The 20,106-nt window shown below is 43.9% G+C and overlaps 1 protein-coding gene across 5 annotated transcripts in view; it reads right to left on the bottom strand.

Moving 5' to 3' along the window:
- The window catches only part of ELMO1 (engulfment and cell motility 1), a 569,414-nt gene that overhangs the window by 377,800 nt on the left and 171,508 nt on the right, over positions 1 to 20,106 (bottom strand). For all 5 annotated transcript variants that reach the window (XM_073549986.1, XM_073549985.1, XM_073549983.1 and 2 more), the window contains 2 exons: positions 17,134 to 17,209; positions 425 to 475 (listed from right to left, as the gene is read on the bottom strand). In XM_073549986.1, coding sequence (XP_073406087.1) covers positions 425 to 475; positions 17,134 to 17,209 — 127 coding nt within the window. The remainder of the gene's footprint in view (positions 1 to 424; positions 476 to 17,133; positions 17,210 to 20,106) is intronic.

Genomic DNA, 20,106 nt, shown 5'->3' with positions numbered 1-20,106 from the left:
ACAGGAACTCATATTTTGATAAAATAGTGTCCACAACGCAAAAGAAAAATATTTAATTAAAAAAACACCCATTATTTTTTTTCATTCATATACTCCCCTTCCACCCCCTTCTCAGGGATTTAGTGTCTTTCTTCTCTTCTCAGTGACATCATCGTTCTTCAGACTAGCCGGCTCACATCTATGTTTTAGAGTCGGAGGTCACTTTTACTATGTAAGCCTATAGAGCCTGGTCCTGACGCTCCATAGACTAACAATGTAAAAGCCACTTCTGGGTCACAGCACAGTATGACCTGGGGAGTCTGAAGAAAGGTGGCATCACGGAGAAGAGGAGAAAAACAAGATACTGGATAGAACAGGGGGAGGTACGTATTTTAACACACTCACTATACACTACAAGCACAAGAACTCCAAAATCAGTACTTACTGGGGATGTTGTCAACCGTAGAATGGCTCCATTTTTTATTTCATTGCGATTCTAAAACAAAAAAGTTATACTTATTTAGTACATCTGTGTATAGAAAACAGACCTTCATACTAATTTATACACTGTTCAATTGCTTCCTAAAAGGAACAATGAGTTATTCCGATCTTAGCACATGATCACTTTTCCACAGATGTTTCACAGTGTTGAGGTAACAGTACCCCACAAATCAATCAAACTCAAAGTCAAGTCAATCAAATTCTTCTATCACAAACACAGCAACCCAATTTTAAAACCTACAGTGGCATGTTAAATTTGGGCACCCATGGTCAAAACTACTGTTACATTGAACAGTTAAGCAAGCTGAAGATGAAATGATATCCAAAAGGTCTAAAGTTAAACACAACACATTTTGCATTGTATTTTAGGCAAAATATATATATTTTCATCTTTTACATTTAAAAAATTCCAAAAAACAAAAAGTTGTGGTATACTGTTCTACTGTTCACAGAATCCTGCACAAATATGGCATTCATGAAAGAGTCATCAGAAGAAAACATCTCCTGCACCCTCACCATAAAATTCAACATCAGAAGTGTTGTGAACTCATTTTCTGGTCTGCCTCTGGTTTCTGGTGAGGGAGCTGGTTGTGGTGACAGAGGAGTTGTGAGTTCTCTTTCCGGGCTCCCTCTGGTGGTGGCAGGATGTAATGAAGCTGATCTAATTAACAGAGACATGCCACCTGATAATGAGGATGAGTATTGGACATCTGGAGTCTCAGACTGGATTTAAGACAGCCGACTCCCTATTCCCATGCTGGTGATTTTTTTCCTGCGTCCTGAGGTCTTAGTTTCCAGTTCAGTTCCTGCCTGCTCAAGCTAAGTGTTCTCTGCTAATGTTCACATTTGATTTGGTTTGGTCTATTCAGTTTTTTGTGTGGTCAGCCAGCCCCGGCTGGGGCTGTGCTGAATTTCCATTCTTATGTCACTGTATGTGCCAGTTTGCGTTTTGTCCCTTATTAGATTGGCCTCTTTTTGATCTGTTCTCAGAATATGACAGAGTGCTGATATAGTGGGAGAAGTCTAGTGACTTCAGGGGTTTTTTGCTATCAGAAGTGTTGGACATTTTTGCAGGGTTTTTTGGCGTGACTGCAAACAGTATCTTTCCTTTCCTTTCTAGTTAGTGTGGTCCCCATCGTTTGCTCAGCCTGTTTGTGCTTTCAACTTGTCTCACCGTCAATACATGTGTGGGGGCTGTCTATTCCTTTGGGGGTCTGCTCTGGGGCAGTTTAGATTTCCCCTTTTCTTGCTTTAGGCTTATTTAGTCCTCCGGCTGTGATGAGGCATCTAGAATCATCGTAGGTACGCTCCACGGCTACTGTTAGTTGTGTGGTTAGGATCAGGGGTCTGCAATCAGCGTAGTTACCAACCTCTCTGGTTTTTCTGTGACTTAGCTTGGTCTTGTTTTCCTCCTCGGTGACCCAATCATAACACAGAAGTATGCAAAAGAACATCTTTTGGGAAAAAGTCCTGTGGTCCGATGAGGTTAAAATAGAACTCTGGCAACAATGATTAAAGGTATGTGTGGAGAAAAAAAGGCAGAGAATTTCAGGAAAAGAACATCTCGCCAACCATTAAGTTTGGGGGTGGATCAATCATGCTTTGGGGTTGTAATGCAGCCAATGGTGTTATGAATGAGTCACCATAGGAGGCAAAAGCAGAAATACAAGCTAAGTCCAGAAAACCAGAGAAGTTGGCAACTAGCAGATTGCAGACCCCTGAACCTATCAACACAACTAGCAGTAGCCGTGGGGGGTTCCTACGATGCCCTAGACCCCTCGATCACGGCCGGAGAATTAAATAGGCCTAAAGAAAGGGGAAAGCTAAACTGCCCCAGAGCAGACCCCAAAGCAATAGGCAGCCCCCAACATATAATGACGGTGAAGCAAGATGAAAACACTAACACAGACAGAAAGATAGACTGAGCAAAGACGGGGCCCAAAACTACCTAGATAGGAAAGGACAGGAAGGCTGCTGTCTGCAATCTGCCAAAACCCTATCAAAGACATAAGCCAACAAGCTGATATGAAAAAGGCCCTGAAGCAGCTAGGCTTCAAAAACTAAATCAGCACTCAGGTATTTTCAGAAGACAGAGCTAAAGGAATTCAGCACACCCCAGCAGGGAATGGCAGAAATCCAGAAAAACAAAGCAAAACAAAGTCAAGCACCAATGCAAAAGGCCGAGCAGCAAACTTAGCTTTAGAGGAGCAGGAATTCAGACTGGTCTCCAAGGATCCTACAGAGAAATCACCCACAGGGCAGAAGGGCGTCGGCAGCCTTATATCCAGTCAGTAACTCCACTCAGCCAGTCATCATCATCAGCCTCAGGTGTTTGATAATCAGGCTCACTAACTTTCTTTACCAGAAGAGGGAGTTCCTCGGGCCTCAGTAATGAAGGGGAAAATGAACTCACAACAGTACCTCCCCCTTGAGGAGGGGTCACCGAACCCTCAACTACGCCACCAGGGCGATCAGGGTGAGCCCGATGAAAGGCACGCACCAATCTTTTGGCATGAATATCAGAGGCAGAGACCCAGGAATTATCCTCCTGAACATAACCCTTCCACTTAACCAAATACTGGAGTCTCTGTCTAGCCAGACGGGAATCCAGTACTTTCTCTACCTCATATTCCATGTTACCTTCAACCAATACAGGGTCTGGAGGTGCCACCCCCGGAACAACAGGTTCAATAAACCTCTTCAACAAAGATTTATGGAACACATTATGGATTTTAAATGTGACAGGAAGAGCCAAACGAAAAGAGACCGGAATAATAATCTCCACAATCTTGTAAGGCCAATAAATCTAGGCTTAAACTTAGGAGAAGCCACCTTCATAGCAATATTTTTTGATGATAACCACACCATATCACCAACCTTAAACTGGGGACCAATGGTCCTATGTCGGTTGGAAAACCGCTGGGCCTTTTCCTGGGAGAGAGATAACTTATCCACCACTTGGTCCCAGATCTGGTGGATTCTCTCCACCACAGTGTCAACACCTGGGCAGGCAGAGGGCTCCACCTGCCCTGAAGAAAATCGAGGATGAAACCCAAAGATACAAAAAAAAGTGACATCAAAGTGGCAGAACTAGCTCTATTATTTAAAGCAAATTCGGCCAAGGGCAAAAATGAAACCCAATCATCCTGATCAGCAGAAATAAAACATCTCAAATATGACTCCAAGGTCTGGTTTGTTCTCTCTGTCTGCCCATTGGTCTGAGGGTGAAAAGCAGAGGAGAAGGACAACTGAATTCCCAGCCTGGAACAGAAAGTTCTCCAAAATCTAGACACAAACTGGACTCCTCTGTCAGATACAATGTTCTCAGGAATCCCGTGCAAACGAACCACCTGTTGTAAAAACAGGGGCACCAACTCAGAGGAAGACGGCAACTTAGGGAGTGGTACAAGATGAACCATCTTAGAGAACCTATCACAAATCACCCAAATAACAGTCATCCTTTGAGAGACAGGCATATCAGAGATGAAATCCATTGAAATATGGGTCAATGGCCTCTTGGGGACAGGCAAAGGCATCAACAACCCACTAGAGCGAGAACACGATTTAGACGGGGAGCACGTCCCACAGGACTGCACAAAATTCCTGACATCACGAGACAAGGAGGGTCACCAAAAAAACCGACTCACCAGATCTCTAGTACCAAAAATACCTGGATGACCAGCCAAAGTAGAGCAATGTACTTCAGACATCACTCTCTTCTTCCACTGGTCAGGAACATACAACTTTCCACTGGGACAATGCTCAGGTTTGTCCTCCTGGAACTCTTCCAGAGTACGTCTCAAATCGGGCGAGATGGCAGAAAGAACTACCCCTTCGCCTAAAATGGTAGCAGGCTTGGTCACCACAGGAGAATCAGCAAAGAAGCTCCTAGAGAGGGCGTCTGCCTTGACATTCTTCGTTCCAGGAAGAAAAGAAACCACAAAATCAAAACATGTAAAAAACAAGGCCCACCTAGCCTGTCTAAAGTTCAAGCGCTTAGCCGACTCTAGGTAAATCAAATTCTTGTGGTCAGTGAGGACCACGACTTGATGCTTAGCTCCCTCCAACCAATGTCTCCACTCCTCAAATGCCCATTTCATGGCCAACAGTTCCCTATTCCCCACATCATAGTTACGTTCAGATGGAGAGAACTTTCGGGAAAAGAAAGCACAGGGATTCATTTTAGATGTTACAGGATCCTTTAGGGACAAAACAGCTCCTGCACCAAACTCAGAAGCATCCACCTCTACCTGGAATGGAAGTGAGACATCAGGTTGCCGCAAAACCGGGACGGAGGTGAATCTTCGCTTCAGCTCCTGAAAGGAAGAAACAGCCTCCGGAGACCAATTTAACACATCAGCACCCTTCTTAGTCAAATCAGTCAATGGCTTGGCAATACTAGAAAATTTTGCTATAAATTTCCGATAAAAATTAGCAAAACCCAAAAACTTCTGGAGGGCCTTCAAAGAAGTGGGCTGAACCCAATCGTAAATGGCCTGTACCTTGGCCGGGTCCATTTCAATAGTTGACAGGGACAAAATAAATCCCAAAAAAGAAATCCTCTGTACTCCAAAAAGGCATTTAGATCCTTTGACATACAGGGAATTCTCCCTCAAAATCCGGAACACAGTCCGAATATGTTCCACATGAGAATCCCAATCCTTGGAGAAGATCAAAATATCATCCAGATAGATAATCAAAAATTTATCGACAAAATCTCGGAAAATATCGTTCATGAAGCACTGGAAGACAGAAGGGGCATTAGTGAGCCCAAAAGGCATCACCAGGTACTCAAAATGTCCATCCGGAGTATTAAACGCCGTCTTCCATTCATCCCCATGCTTAATGCGAATAAGATTATACGCCCCCCTGAGGTCAAGCTTGGTAAACCAGCAAGCACCTTTAACTCTGGAGAATAGATCAGAAATCAGGGGTAACGGATACTGATATTTAACAGTAATTTTGTTGAGGGCACGATAATCAATACAAGGTCTTAATGATCCATCCTTTTTGGCTACAAAAAGCACCTAAGGGTGACGAGGATGGTCTAATATGACCCTTCTCCAACGCCTCCTTAATATAGGATCGCATAGCCTCGTGCTCGGGTACAGATAAATTGAAGAGCCGACCCTTGGGGAATTTACACCCCGGGCTCAGTTCAATTGCACAGTCATAACTCCTATGAGGAGGCAGAGACGCAGACTCATTCTCACTAAATACATCATAAAAGTCCGCCAAATAATCAGGAACATCATGCGACTGAGGAGAGGTGGAAAACACCAGAGCCTCACTAAAGGCACACCGACAACCCCAACTCACCACAGACACAGATTTCCAATCCAAAACTGGATTATGAATTTGTAACCAGGGAAACCCCAGAACAATAGTATCATGCAGATTATGCAACACCAAAAATCTGCAATTTTCTTGATGGTCTGGGGCGACCCGCATTACCACCTGGGTCCAAAACTGAGGTTTACTTTTAGCCAAAGGAGTAGCATCAATCCCCCTCAAAGGGATAGGCGTCTGCAGGTGTCATCGGAAATCCACAACGTTTAGCAAAATCCAAGTCCATTAGGTTTAGGGCTGCTCCCGAATCCACAAAAGCCTTGGCGGAAAATGTGGACAGGGAGCAGATCAGAGTAATAGCCAGAAGAAACTTAGGTTGAACACCCCCAACAGAAAACGTGTGTGCAAAGCGTTTCTCTCGTTTAGGACAGACAGAAATAATATGCGAGGCATCTCCACAGAAAAAACACAACTTATTACGCCTTCTGAACTCCTGGCGCTGCTCTCTGGAAAAAAAGCTATCACACTGCATAGGTTCAGACATTTGTTCAACAGGTGGCAACACCTCTCGTGCAGCTTTGCGTTCGCGCAAACGCCGATCAACCTGAATGGCTAATGACATAGAATCGTCAAGACCAGAGGGAACAGGAAATCCCACCATAGTATCTTTTACGGCTTCTGACAACTCCTTCCGAAAGAGAGCAGCCAAGGCATTATCATTCCAGGTAGTATGTACTGCCCACTTTCGGAATTTTTGACAGTACAATTTTGCAGAATCACGACCCTGGTTCAATGCCAGCAGGGTTTTTTCAGCCTGATCAATGGCATTAGGTTCGTCATACAACAACCCCAAGGCCTGAAAAAATGCGTTCACATTAGTCAGAATAGGATCATCTGGTTTCAAAGAAAACGCCCAATCCTGGGGATCGCCACGCAGCAAGGAGATGACAATTTTAACCTGCTGCGCGGAGCTCCCTGACAAGTTAGGCTTCAAGGCAATAAATAATTTACAATTATTTTTGAAATTCAAAAATTTAGACCGATCCCCAAAAAATACATCAGGTGTAGGAATCTTTGGTTCAGCAGCATGTGAATGAGCAAGGTAGGCGGAAATTCCCCGCACTTCCGCAGCGAGCTGCTCCACACGATCAGACAATTGCTTTATCTCCATTGAGAGAAAAAAAAATTCCCCCTACGGCCTTAGAGATATAGAGGAAAAAACATACACACTTTTTTTTTTTTTTACAATTCTTTCCTGCTATTGAGTACCCTAGGATCTGCGGTATGGCGGGTGATTCTGTTATGAATGAGTCACCGTAGGAGGCAAAAGCAGAAATACAAGCTAAGTCCAGAAAACCAGAGAAGTTGGCAACTATCAGATTGCAGACCCCTGAACCTATCAACACAACTAGCAGTAGCCGTGGGGGGTTCCTACGATGCCCTAGACCCCTCGATCACGGCCGGAGAATTAAATAGGCCTAAAGCCTAAAGAAAGGGGAAATCTAAACTGCCCCAGAGCAGACCCCAAAGCAATAGGCAGCCCCCAACATATAATGACGGTGAAGCAAGATGAAAACACTAACACAGACAGAAAGATAGACTGAGCAAAGACGGGGCCCAAAACTACCTAGATAGGAAAGGACAGGAAGGCTGCTGTCTGCAATCTGCCAAAACCCTATCAAAGACATAAGCCAACAAGCTGATATGAAAAAGGCCCTGAAGCATGCTAGGCTTCAAAAACTAAATCAGCACTTAGGTATTTTCAGAAGACAGAGCTAAAGGAATTCAGCACACCCCAGCAGGGAATGGCAGAAATCCAGAAAAACAAAGCAAAACAAAGTCAAGCACCAAAGCAAATGGCCGAGCAGCAAACTTAGCTTTAGAGGAGCAAGAATTCTGACTAGTCTCCAAGGATCCCACAGAGAAATCACCCGCAGGGCAGAAGGGCGTCGGCAGCCTTATATCCAGTCAGTAACTCCACTCAGCCAGTCATCATCAACAGCCTCAGGTGTTTGATAATAAGGCTCACTACCTTTCTTTACCAGAAGAGGGAGTTCCTCGGGCCTCAGTAATGAAGGGGAAAATGAACTCACAACACAATGGTACTGGGAACATTTCACTGGTAGAGGGAATGATGGATTCAATTAAATTTCAACAAATTTTTGATGCAAATATAACACCATCTGTAAAAATGCCGAAGTTGAAAAGAGGGTGGCTTCTACAAATGGATAATGAATCTGATCCTAAAGACACATCAAAATCCACAATAGACTACCTCAAAAGGTGCATCATGAAGGTTTTACAATGGCCCTCACAGTCCCCTGATCTGAACATCATTGAAAATCTGTGGCTAGATCTCAAAATAGCAGTGCATGCAAGATGACCCAGGAATATCACATAACTGGAAGAATTTTCCAAGGAAGATTGGATGAACATCCCTCAAACAAGAAAGATTCTTGGCTGGCTACAAAAATAATTTAAAAGCTGTAATACTTTCAAAAAGGGGGTGCTAATAAGTACTAACCATGAAGGGTGCCCAAACTTTTGCATCAGCCCATTTTCCTTTTTGTAATTTTTAAAATGTAAAAAGATGAAAATTTATTTTTTTGCCTAAAATACTTAAGCCCTTTTAGAGATCATTTAATCTTCAACTTGCTTACTGTTCACAGTAACATTAATTGTGACCAGGGGTGGACAAACTTTTACATGAAACTGTATGTGCACTTTTGCAAACAATGATGGAGAAGCATGACTTTATGTGTTTCAGCACTGGTAGAAAATGCATTGAACCTTGGTGTAAATTGAGCTTTAGACCCATTTACTGTGTGTTTAAAACTACCGTACATCTGTTTATAGGTCCCTGAAAAAGAGGTTTGTCTTTCTGAGCAAGAAGTTTGACTTGGCTAGAAATGGGGAATGACTGAAAATGCAACAGTTCATGCCAATTTGCAATAAAGCGTAGACGCAAAAGAGGCAAGTCAATCAAGAGGTGGTTTAAAGGTAGAAAAAAGGATCTATGTCTATAGGTGCACCAAATCTATCATCCATCACGAGTCGCGGTAATAAATTTGGCGCATATTCAGACGGTCTAGCATAGCTTTCCACTAAGCATTGCACAGGACCTATAAATTGTCACGCCCACAGGTGGCGCACATGGTTTGTGGACCCACTGTGCCACAGGGCAGGGGTTAACTAGGAAGGGGGCGTAACTAAACGACAACCTGGTGTTCACTGAAGTTCCTGGTGGTGGAATCAGACTTGAGCTGCAGGTAGCCACCAGGTACCACTGCTAGGCAGTCCCCGCTACTGCAGCTGCTGACCCAAAGGTCAGAGAGGATAAGGACTCTGTTTACACTGTACCAATTCTGAATCCTCGAACAGAATGGTTACTGACACGGAGTCACAGACAGGGCTGAATTCTGAACCAGAAACCATTCAGTCAGTACGAGAAACAGTCGGATCCTGTCCCAGGATCTGAATTCAGTCCTGTTGGTGACACCATGTCAGTAACCGTTCTGTTCGAGGATCCAGATTATGTACAGTCTGAACAGAGTCCTTACCCGGTCTCTCCAAGTTCCTAAGAGCCCAGTCCGTGTCAGCATATCTGACCCTTGAACTTGCCTGGAGTTTGTATTTTGTTAATAGGTGTCATCACAGTCATCCTAAAAACATTAGTAACATAGATGAAAGAAAAACAAAAACAGAACCTGAAAAGAACTGAAAAAGTAAACACTCCAGTGCAGGCCAAGGGAATTATAAATTCCAGAAAACGATGACGTTACTACTGTCATTATCTGTGGAAAAACAGAATTTCCTAACCAGACCAGACCACAAGTTCCTTTTTCCTATGTTTACCTTCAACACATTTATGCAGTTGGCTGGAAAAATGTATTTCACAGTTTAATCAGAGCAAACACTGCAGATAAAAACAGATAAAAAGCAAAACTAATTAAAGAAGGATTTGCTGCACAAATTACCCTTCTTCCATTAACTAGTAATAGAATGGTTAGAAATACTGTGTATTGTGTATACTTAATCATGTAAATAACATATACGGACCTAATGAATATATTACACTTTGCTACTTAAGGGGAACTTGTTAGGAGATTTAGTCACCAAACTAATTATCATACTTTGCCGGGTAGGGTAGTTAAAGAGCAGCTCTAATGTACCTTCCTGAACAAGTGAGTTTTCTATTTCTGAGAAAAACAAGTTTGAATTTTTATGCAAATGAGGTTACAAGTGTGTCGATTTTCAGCTAGTTTATCAATCATCCGAACTATTCTCTGTGTACCGCCACCTCTATGAGTTTCACCGACGTCTGTTCAGCTAATTACAGTGCTGTAGCGCAACTTAACAAAAGTGAATCAAGTCCATGGGGCTGGTCCCAGAAGGGCAATACTGCTGAGGGTCAATGCACTAACTGGCATTCGGCCCAACCTTAGGGCACTTTCAGCATCATTTACATATAAATTCAAGGTTAAGGCTGTGTGCACACGTTGCGTTTTTGCTGCATTTTTTTCAGTGTAGATTTGTCACAAAACCTGAAAAGTTTCCTGATGCCAGCAAAGGGAATGAGAATCCTGAGGTCTCATGCACAAGTTGCATATTTGTGATTCGCAGATTTGGTGCAGATTTAAATCTGCAGAATGTCAAGTCTTTCAGTGTTTTTGCTGCAGATTTCACCTATACAGTAGTGTTCAAAATAATAACAGTCAAATATGACTAAGCAGATTAGTGACTGTTTTTGGCATAAATTATATTACCACACGTCAAACAATACCAGTTGGCGCATTATATTCTAAGAAAACCAACAGACTCCGCATTCATGATCTGCAGGTTTTTGAGTCTGTGTATTAGAATAACTAATTGAAAGGGGATGTGTTCAAAATAATAGCATTGTGGAGTTCAATTAGTGAGGTCATTCTGTGAAGAAACAGGTGTGAATTAGGTGGCCCTTATTTAAGGGTAAAGCCAAGACAACAAATACATGCCAAAACCAGAAAGGCGTGGAATAAAACAGAAGACTTTGGATGGAAGAATGGCTGAGCCTTTGCCATTGAGGCTAAGGATCAGCTCCAGGATGATGAAAGACAGTCACGTTAACTGTTAGGCTGTGTGCCCACGTTGCGTTTTTTCAAGCGTTTTCGCAGCGTTTGTGCCGGCTCAGACGCTGCAGAAACGCTTAAAAGAAGCTTCAAATTAATTTGCATGCGTTTTTGCCAATGCATGCGTTTTTAAACGCTCTGGAATGTTCCCAGAAAACGTGCGCCAAAAAACGCATAAAAAATGTGCGTCTTTTGTGCAAAAAACGCGCAAGAAACGCGCGGAAAAAAGTCGCGCGTTTTCTGGGAAGGGGGATCAGTTTCAGTTTCCTGAGCATTTAAAAATGCTAACGTGGGCATAGCTGTTTAGGGTTGCGAGACAGGGAAGATATGAGAGATGAGAAGTAGGTTTGCTTTGTGGTAGCAAGTGTGGCCTTGAAAGAAGTGAGGGACTGTAAAGCAGTTCTAAAAAAAACTGTGGGTCTACAACTAAATATTAGGTTAGTGATTCACAGGAATGCTAAATCCACAAAAAGTACATATTATGAGTTTGTAAAGACAAATGCAGACACTGCTATTTTTTTTAGAACAACCCAGTGTTCATTGTTTGTTATTTTCTGTAAAGTAATTAAAAATTATATACATTTCTCTTCATGTTTTGAATTAAAAACAGTGTGCAATGTTCCCAATGCTGAAAATAAAAACTAGTATAAAGATTTTGTGAATAACTCATGTTTTAGGCTGGTTTCACATTAGCGTTTTTTTGGGTAGCGCATCTTGCACATGCGTACCTATGTTTAACATGGCATATGCATGGTCTTGCGTTTGCATGCATTCGTATGTGTTTTCGTGCGTATGTTTTTTCAAGGTGTGCGTCTAGACATGCCAGACGCAGCCTGTTGCATTTTTTAGTCAGTCCAAAGGCGTCAAAAAAACGCTTGTGTGTCGCCCCTGCGGGTCCAGTCGCCACAGAGGTACTGCATCTCATCCAGAGGTGCTGCATCTCATGACCAGGTAAGATGGGGGCATTTCACCACACTCTTAACACTGCATTCAGCACACCCACACTAGCTAGTCAGGGCACCTGGGCATACCCTACGGGAGATGGGCCTCATCCCAGACTGGCTAGGAAAGGGTGTTGGGAGCTAGTGGGGAAGGTAGGTAATGGGGAGGAGCTTAGAAAGTGGAGTGATGTAGAGCAGCCAATGGGAACAGCGAGTGGGCGGAGCTTAGAGAAAGAGTGGGAGATTTGAAGACAGTTGAGAGAGTCCCCTCAGGGGAAGAGCAGGAAGAAGGATGCGCTTGGAGCAGCTCCTGTCAGGAGGAGCTGTCGGATAGATTGGCTGGGAGGAGAAGCTCCCGGGAGGAAAGAAAGGAATTTCTAGAGACCCACGCTGATTGCTATCAGGTGGGAGAAGAAATTAGGTCGCAGAAGGGTCTCAGCCCCTAGCCTAGTGAAGTAAACAACGAACTTAACTAGCAAGCTGACAGCTTTGGTTGCTGTATGGACCACAGCGAATCACAGAGTTATCTTCTCAGAAAGGCAGCCATATAGGATCAAAGAACCGCTTGAGTGATGAATTCTGACAGGATCCGCGGCAGCTAGCCTGGGACACTGAGAGTGAAGGTGCTGTAAAGGGAGAAAGGAGAGGAAATCAGCACAGTGAGACGGCCTAGAAAGGAACATACTGAAAGGGAGTGTTGGATGGGGTGTACTCATCTACCTGGAAGTTTATTGGACCCCTTACCTGTAGGACTCAGTACTGAAGCGGGCGTCTGTGTGCACCAGACAGTGAGTAAAGCCCACTGAACTACATGCGACTGTGTCCTTCATTTTACTCCTGCACCACTCCTTCATTCCACTCCACATCTACCAACTCTACTAACAACATCTATTCTGCCCTGGGACTACAGCCCTACCTGTGGAGGGCTACAACATCACAGCTGCGCCCAACATCCATCCCAGAGAAGAAACACCGCAGCGCTGGTCACCACTGACCAGATTGCCACAGGTGGTGTCACGTATTCAACTATAAACTTTATTACCATCTCCTTAAATACCACGCAATTAATTGCCTTTGACCGCCTAGGGCCACGGACTGGGTCCCAGCCGCCGTGACACCATCCCCCATTGAAGCTGACGGGCCTGGCTCTGAGTACCCCGCGGCCCCCAGGACGCGTCACTTGCGCACGGAATGCGTCATAACAATGCATTACAGTCTATGGTAAAGCAGGCGTGCGAATGGACATGCGTACGCATGGGTTTTACGAGTAAACATGTGTAGACACTGGTTTGACACCTTGTCACACCGCAGGTGACGGGTGCAAGAGTGGACCCACTATGCCGTGACGCCGAACCCTCCCCAAGCGAGCGCGCCAGGTGGGACCAACCCCTATACAGGGACTGTTAGGGAGCAGGCTCAGGGAGTTCAAGCGCCACGGCTGCCAGGACCAGGGGTCGGCTCACAAAGATCAGCAGATGATGCAGAGCGGCCGGGAATCCGGAGAGGGGTCCGGGATAGCCAGAGTCCGGAGGGAGGAGCGAGTAGGAAGCAGGACGGTGGAGAGAGGCGGGAGGCCTGAAGGAGACTGGGCTGGAGCAGGAACTGCAAAAGCAAAGGACACACAGAGGATTAACAGAGGATAATGACAGGCAAAACGGGAACTAGGGGTAGCGAGCGGAAGCAAGCGGGGCTAGCGGTAGCGAGCAGGGCCTGGACACAAGGAGAGCTAACTCGATAGTCAGGAGCCTCCACTAAGGGAGGGCGGCCTGAAATACCTGGTGGGTGCCTCTGATAGGTCAGAGGGAGCTTCCGGGTCAGGTCACGTCAGAAGGCATATGAGCTGCATGGACGCACCGCCTGGCCCTCCGGCACATGCGCAGAGGCACGGTGCGCGCAGCCGACAGCAGAGGAGGAGTGCGCCGGGAAGCCTCCTGCCGGAAAGCAGGAGGGCAGGAGGCACGCGCTGGAGCGGTCAGCGTGGTGGACCTAGGGCCGGTGGTGGTGAGTGGAGAGCCCTCAACGGAAGAACCTGGACCGGTGGCGGTGCGTATAGGACTAGCAGCGGGACCAGCAGCAGGGCCAGGGGCAGCGCTAACACACCTAGAGAACAAATGCGCATAAAAAAAGCAAACGCATGCAAAAACGCATGATGCATTTTTGCATGCGTGTTGTGAGTTCATTCTCTGGTTCACCAGTTGTGAGTTCTCCTTCCAGACTGCCTCTGGTGGTAACAGGAGGTAGTGAGGCTGATTTGATCGATGGAGATCTGCAACCTGAGAATGAGGATGACGATTGGACCTCAGGAGTCTCAGATTGGATTTAAGACAGCCGACGCCCTATTCAGTTGCTGGTGATTCCTTCTGGCTTGTCAACTCTTGGTTTTCAGCTCTGTTCCAGTCATCTAAAGCTAAGTTTTTCACACTTGATTTTGTTGGTCTATTCAGTTTTTTGTGTGGTCAGCCAGCCCCGGCTGGGGGCTGTGCTGAATTTCCACTCTTATTTATCAGTATTTTGCCAATTTGCTTTTTGTCCCTTACTAGTTTGGTCTCTTTTTGCTCTGTCTCAGAATATTTCAGAGTGCTGATATAGTGGGAGAAGTCTAGTGACTTCAGGGTTAATTTTGCTATCAGAAGTGTTGGACATTATTTTTGTAGGGTTTTTTTTGCTGGTTGCAGACAGTGTTTTTCCTTTCCTTTCCTTTCTAGTTAGTTTGGGCCCTATCGTTTGCTCAGCCCATTTTCCTGCCTGTGTTTGTGCCTTCATCTTGTTTCACCGTCAATACATGTGTGGGGGCTATCTATTCCTTTGGGGTCTGCTCTGGGGCAGTTAGTTTTCCCCTTTTCATGCTTCAAGCTTATTTAGTCCTCCGGCTGTGACGAAGCGACTAAGAACATCGTAGGTACGCTCCATGGCTGCTGCTAGTTGTGTGGTAGGATCAGGGATCTGCAATCTCCATAGTTACCAACCTCTCTGGTTTTCTGTGACTTAGCTTGTTTTGCTTTTTTCTCTTCGGTGACCCATTCATAACAGCGTTTCTACTTGCGCACGATGCCTTAGAACACACTGCTATTATTTTGAAAACTGCTCTAGTAATGGAGGGGAAATCTGCACCAAAAACGCAGGTAAAAAAAAATAGCAAAAACGCAAGTTTTTGCAGCTGCGCTTTTCCTGCCAATAGATGCAGAAAGGTGTGCATTTACCCTTATTTTCTCATCAATGGCAAATTCATTTTGAGTCAATGCACATCACAATTACACATATGCAGCTCTACAATTTTCTATTGTAATGTGGGTTTAAACTCGATACCCAAAGGCTAATTCTTTCCACCAAAGCTTGAGGTTAAGGTTAATTAATTTATATTAATCTCATGTACTGATGTATTTACAGCTTGTTGGATGATAAGAAACATGCACTCCTGTCTACAAATTCCGCTGAGCGCACAGTGAGCATGTTGTGAAGTATATAATGTGGAGATTAAGCAATGGTAGGTGTCACGATCCATTTTTGGATTTGTGGCAGCTCTGGTTCCACTCAGTTTAAAACTTTTATCCTTTAGGACTATCGGGGGTTAATGTCAGTTTTTTCCCCGCTGGCAATCTGGTGTTACTGCAGTGCTGCTGGATCAGCTGATTCAGGTGGTGACCACTCCCTCCAGCCTGTAAAAGGTCACCGGATGCATCAGCTGACTGTTGGCGATACAGTTCCTTTCTGGAAACCAGCCAAGCAGGAGCATTTCTCTGGTGTCAGCCACTTCTGGCGTGTGGAGTCTAGTTGTTGTTATTATCTGCGGTGTGGAGCTTAGCAGCGGTGTACATAAGCTAAGTCTGGTGTTTTTGTTACCTTGTCCCTTTGGTGTCTGTCACTTCCCCATGTGTTTATTATCTGCAGAGGTGAGGCTAGTGCTCCTTACCGGCCAGTGCACTAGCCAGGGCAGAGTAAGGTGACAAATAGGGACGTGGTATCCTGACGGCGGGGGGGGGGGGACTCATATAGGGCGTTAGGTGAGTGCAGGGACAGGCTCAGGTTGGAGCTCAGGTGGTGACCATCCCTCATTCCCCATCACTAGGGCCTTCCTCTCACCTTAACCATCCAATTGTATGTGAGTTGTGCCGTTAGATGATCAACCATCCGTTGGGTCGTGTCATACCGTGATAGCAGGCCAGTCACAATGAATTTTCTGGCACTATGACAGCGGCATTAAATGGTGCAATAACAGGGTGCAAATGTGTTTCCATGGCAGCAGAGGGGATAATGAAAGCCCCCATCGCCGCCATCTCTGTACTCTCTGTTGCTGGGCTTCATACTTTACTGTATTCATAGGTAATTTTAATTTCTCCTCTATACTACAATATTGTAATATATAGTACAAGCCAAGCCCCTGGGAGAAATAAAAAAAATAAATAAATAAAAAGATTTAAAAAAAAAAAAAATGGACCAATTCATTAAAAGGAACCTATTACCTTGAAAAAACCCTATTTACATGCAGAAATAGGGTTAATCTACATGTAAATAGTGCTGCAATTCTGTCTAGCTGCCTTACTGATAGTTTGGTTCACAGGAGAAAATCACTTTACTTCCTCCCAGCAATCGCCGACTTTCAGTCATCGAAGTGTGCACTGAGCGACTACAGTCACCGCTCACAACTCACCATACCATGTAGGGCATGATTACAGCTGCCGCTTTAAATATAATGGGAGAAGACTGTAATCACTCCATGCACGATCCCCATGACTGAAAAACCAGCAGCTCCCGGGAGGAAATATATTCATTTAATTCCGGTAGCCATACTTTCACAGCAGCTTTGTAACACCATTTACCTGCAGATTAACTCTTTATCTGCACATAAGTAGTGTTTTACGAGGAGAGATTCCTTTTAAAAGGTGTTTACAATTCTTGTCTAAAACCCCTTAAAAAGTTGCAATAATTTTGTACAAATCAGAAGTTGATCAAAAATATTGCGACATTTGGAATTTACACGTCAAATCTGGGCCAGCTGCGCTAATATGGGCATAGTATGGGCTGGACAAATCATGGCTACACCAGTCTTAATGGATCTGCCCAATATTTTTTTGTTTCTGTTTTTTATATAAAAAATTAAAATAACCCACTTTTCCCAATTCAAAAGTAAAAAAAATAAATACAAACAAATTTGGCATTGCTGCATCCATATACGTATAGGGTCAAAAGCAAATAAAAACAAGGGTATCTAAGGGGTCACAATTAAGAAAACTTTTCTGAGAACAAAGCGGGTCTGAAATGGTTACTTCAATTATTACACAAAATCGCTAGTAAAAAAAACGAAAAAGGTTACTTACTTTTTCTGTGATATAAAATCCAGAGCCTTCAGCATATTGAAGTGCCAGATCTTCATGATTCTGAATAATTGACCATCTAAAATGACAGATTGACATAATTTATTGTTAATTTTGTATGAACGTTGACCTTCAATAGTTTAAATAATTGCAGATCCAAACCCTCAGCATCTATTTAATATGTTTAAATCCATAGTAGCAGAAACCGTCTTTAAATAAATGGAGCTTTTACAAAAATCAAAAACTTAACTTTTCCATTTTTCTAATTGTAGGTTATGTGATTATGGGGGTTTGTAAGGACTTTTCAGTACACTCTCAGGAGTCATGTAGAAAAGTGAAATTTATTAGATCAATTGGTACATGTTGTGGAATATGGTAGAATTACATTAGTGCACCTTGAATGCGATTATAACATTTCCACTCAACCAGAGATGAATACTGAAAGGCGATTTCTACAGAACAAAAGCGTCAACACTATTACGTGACTCAGTGGCCAGATGAATATGTCTCTATTTGCATCAGTTTTACAACAGATCTTTTTTACAATATAACAAAGTGTAATTAGTGGAGAAAAACAAGATCTTTTGAAGACGACCAGTCACAGTTTTTTTTTTTTTGTTTAAACTAAGAACCTCCTCCATCTGGTGCTGGTTAACTTTTTCTTCTCTGCCCCTCTGTTCCAAAGTTAGCCCACCCTCCCCTCTTCCCCCCATAAAGATAAAAATTTTCAGTCCAACAAATTAGGCTTATAGCACAGAACTTCTTTATGGACCTTTCTCTTCTTTGGCGCAGGCCAATAAAAACACGACCTTGCCTACAGTGAAGTTCTGTGGTATACGCCCAGTTGGTTGAAGGGAGAAATTACTACAAGGGGGCAGGGCATAGCTTAAAAAATGAAGGGGCACAGAAGAAAAAAAATCCATGAAACTGCACCAATAGAAGTTAAAAAAAAAATCCACTATAAATAATATGCAAATATATGTCTGGACAGGGCAGTATATTCTATGCCTCATTAACAACTTGAGCATTACATGATTATGAAACAATGTAACTAGTGATGAGCGAGCGTGCTCTGTTAAGGTGCTATCCGAGCACACTTAAGTGCTAATCTTCAGCGTGGTTGAATACTATGCTTGAGTCGCTGTGGCTGCATGTCTCGTCCCTAACAAACAGCAATCCCTGCATGTGTTGCAGGTGTCGAACAGCCAGGAGACATGCAGCCATGGCAACTCAAACATAGTATTAGAGCACAATGAAAATACTGTATTAGCACTCAAGCATGCTCAGATAACACCTTATCAGAGTACACTTGCTCATCACTAGAGATGGGCGAACCCGAACAGCAAAGATCGGTGTTCATACCGAACACCTATTGTTCGGGCACGGACACCCAACACAGATTTCATCAGGAAATATGTTACTGTTCGGGGTCGGATCCCTAAACACAGGGTGTTTGTTGTACTGTCATGTGCATGACAGCACGGCAAACACTGCTTCTGATCGCCAGTAAAATCATTACCGCCAGTCAAGTAGGTGCAGTTCCCATGCTATCATTTGAGCCTGCAGCTGTGATCGGAGGTATAAAGTTTACCTCCGGTCACTGGTGTTGGCTGATGGGACTACTTTCTCCCATCAGCCTTCGCCTGCTGCCGCTAACAACGGGAGCAGGAGCGGCTGATGGGAGTATTAATCAGCTAGCGTCTGCACTCTAAATAAATTTTAAAAAAAAAAAACAACAGCATGGGTTCCCTTGTATTTCTGATAACCAGCCAGCCAAAACTGACAACCCTCAGCTGTCAGTGTTAGCAAGGTTGGTGATCAAGAATAGAAGGGTCCCCACTCTCTGTTTTATTAATTATTTAAATAAGTAATTCAAAATAAATAACATGGGTCCCCCCTTCATTTTTGACAACCAGCCTTGATAAAGCAGACAGCTGAAGGCTGATATTCTCAGGCTGCAAAGGGGCCATTAATATTGCCTAAAAAAAGAAACCCGCAGCTGCCCAGAAAAGGAGCCTCTATAAGATTCACCAATTCTGGCACTTTGCCCGGCTTTTCCCACTTGTCCTGTAGAAGTGAAAAGTGGGGTTCATATTTGTGGGGTTGATGTCACCTTTGTATTGCCCATTAACATCAAACCCATGGGGTCAGTAATGGAGACACATCTGTAAGACGCCTCTCCATTACTGATCCAATAGTTATATTGTAAATAAACACACAGCCAGAATAAGTCCTTTAATTCAAAGAACGACACAGCCTCACAACCATACTCACGGCATTACCCATTCCATTGAAGCTATCATCTGGGGATAAACAGTTTTCAACCTGGACGGTGTCAAGATGCGACCGTCCAGACTGAGAACCACCAATGAATGAGCTGTTGCGAGCGCAGCATCAGTGAGCAGAGGGTGACATCATCGAGGTTACTACCAGTGACTGAGGCTGTGTTCCCAGCCGGGCCCCTGAACTGCGGTGACCTCTGTGAGATTCCCGCTAGCACAGTGAGTAAAAGCCTCACGACTATGATTACGGTGTGGGACGGAATGACAGACAGGTGAGGGATATGGTTATTTCTTATTTTTGTTTAATTACAGGAATATGGTTTAATTTACAATCATTAAAAGGAGTCTGTGTCAATCTTTCAATGAAATGACTTTATTCTGGCTATGTGTATATTTACAATATAACTATAGGATTAGTAATGGAGAGGTGTCTTATAGATACCTCTCCAATACTAACACGTGGGCTTGATGTAAATGGACAATACAAAGGTGACATCACCCCACAAATATGAACCTCACTTGCCACTGCTACAGGGCAAGTGGGAAAAGATGGGCAAAGCGCCAGAATTGGCGCATCTAATAGATGCAACTTTTCTGGGCAGCTGCAGGCTGCTTTTTTTAGGCAATATAAATGGCCCCTTAGCAGCCTGAGAATACTAGTTCAAATTTGGAGATAGCTTTCCTTTTAAAATAT

The sequence above is a fragment of the Dendrobates tinctorius genome, unplaced genomic scaffold (assembly GCF_039654945.1).
Source record: "Dendrobates tinctorius isolate UK_male_01 unplaced genomic scaffold, ASM3965494v1 ptg000162l, whole genome shotgun sequence".
NCBI lineage: Eukaryota > Metazoa > Chordata > Amphibia > Anura > Dendrobatidae > Dendrobates > Dendrobates tinctorius.
The sequence above is the reverse complement of the archived record's forward strand: the minus strand, read 5'-3'. Positions and strand labels throughout refer to the sequence as shown.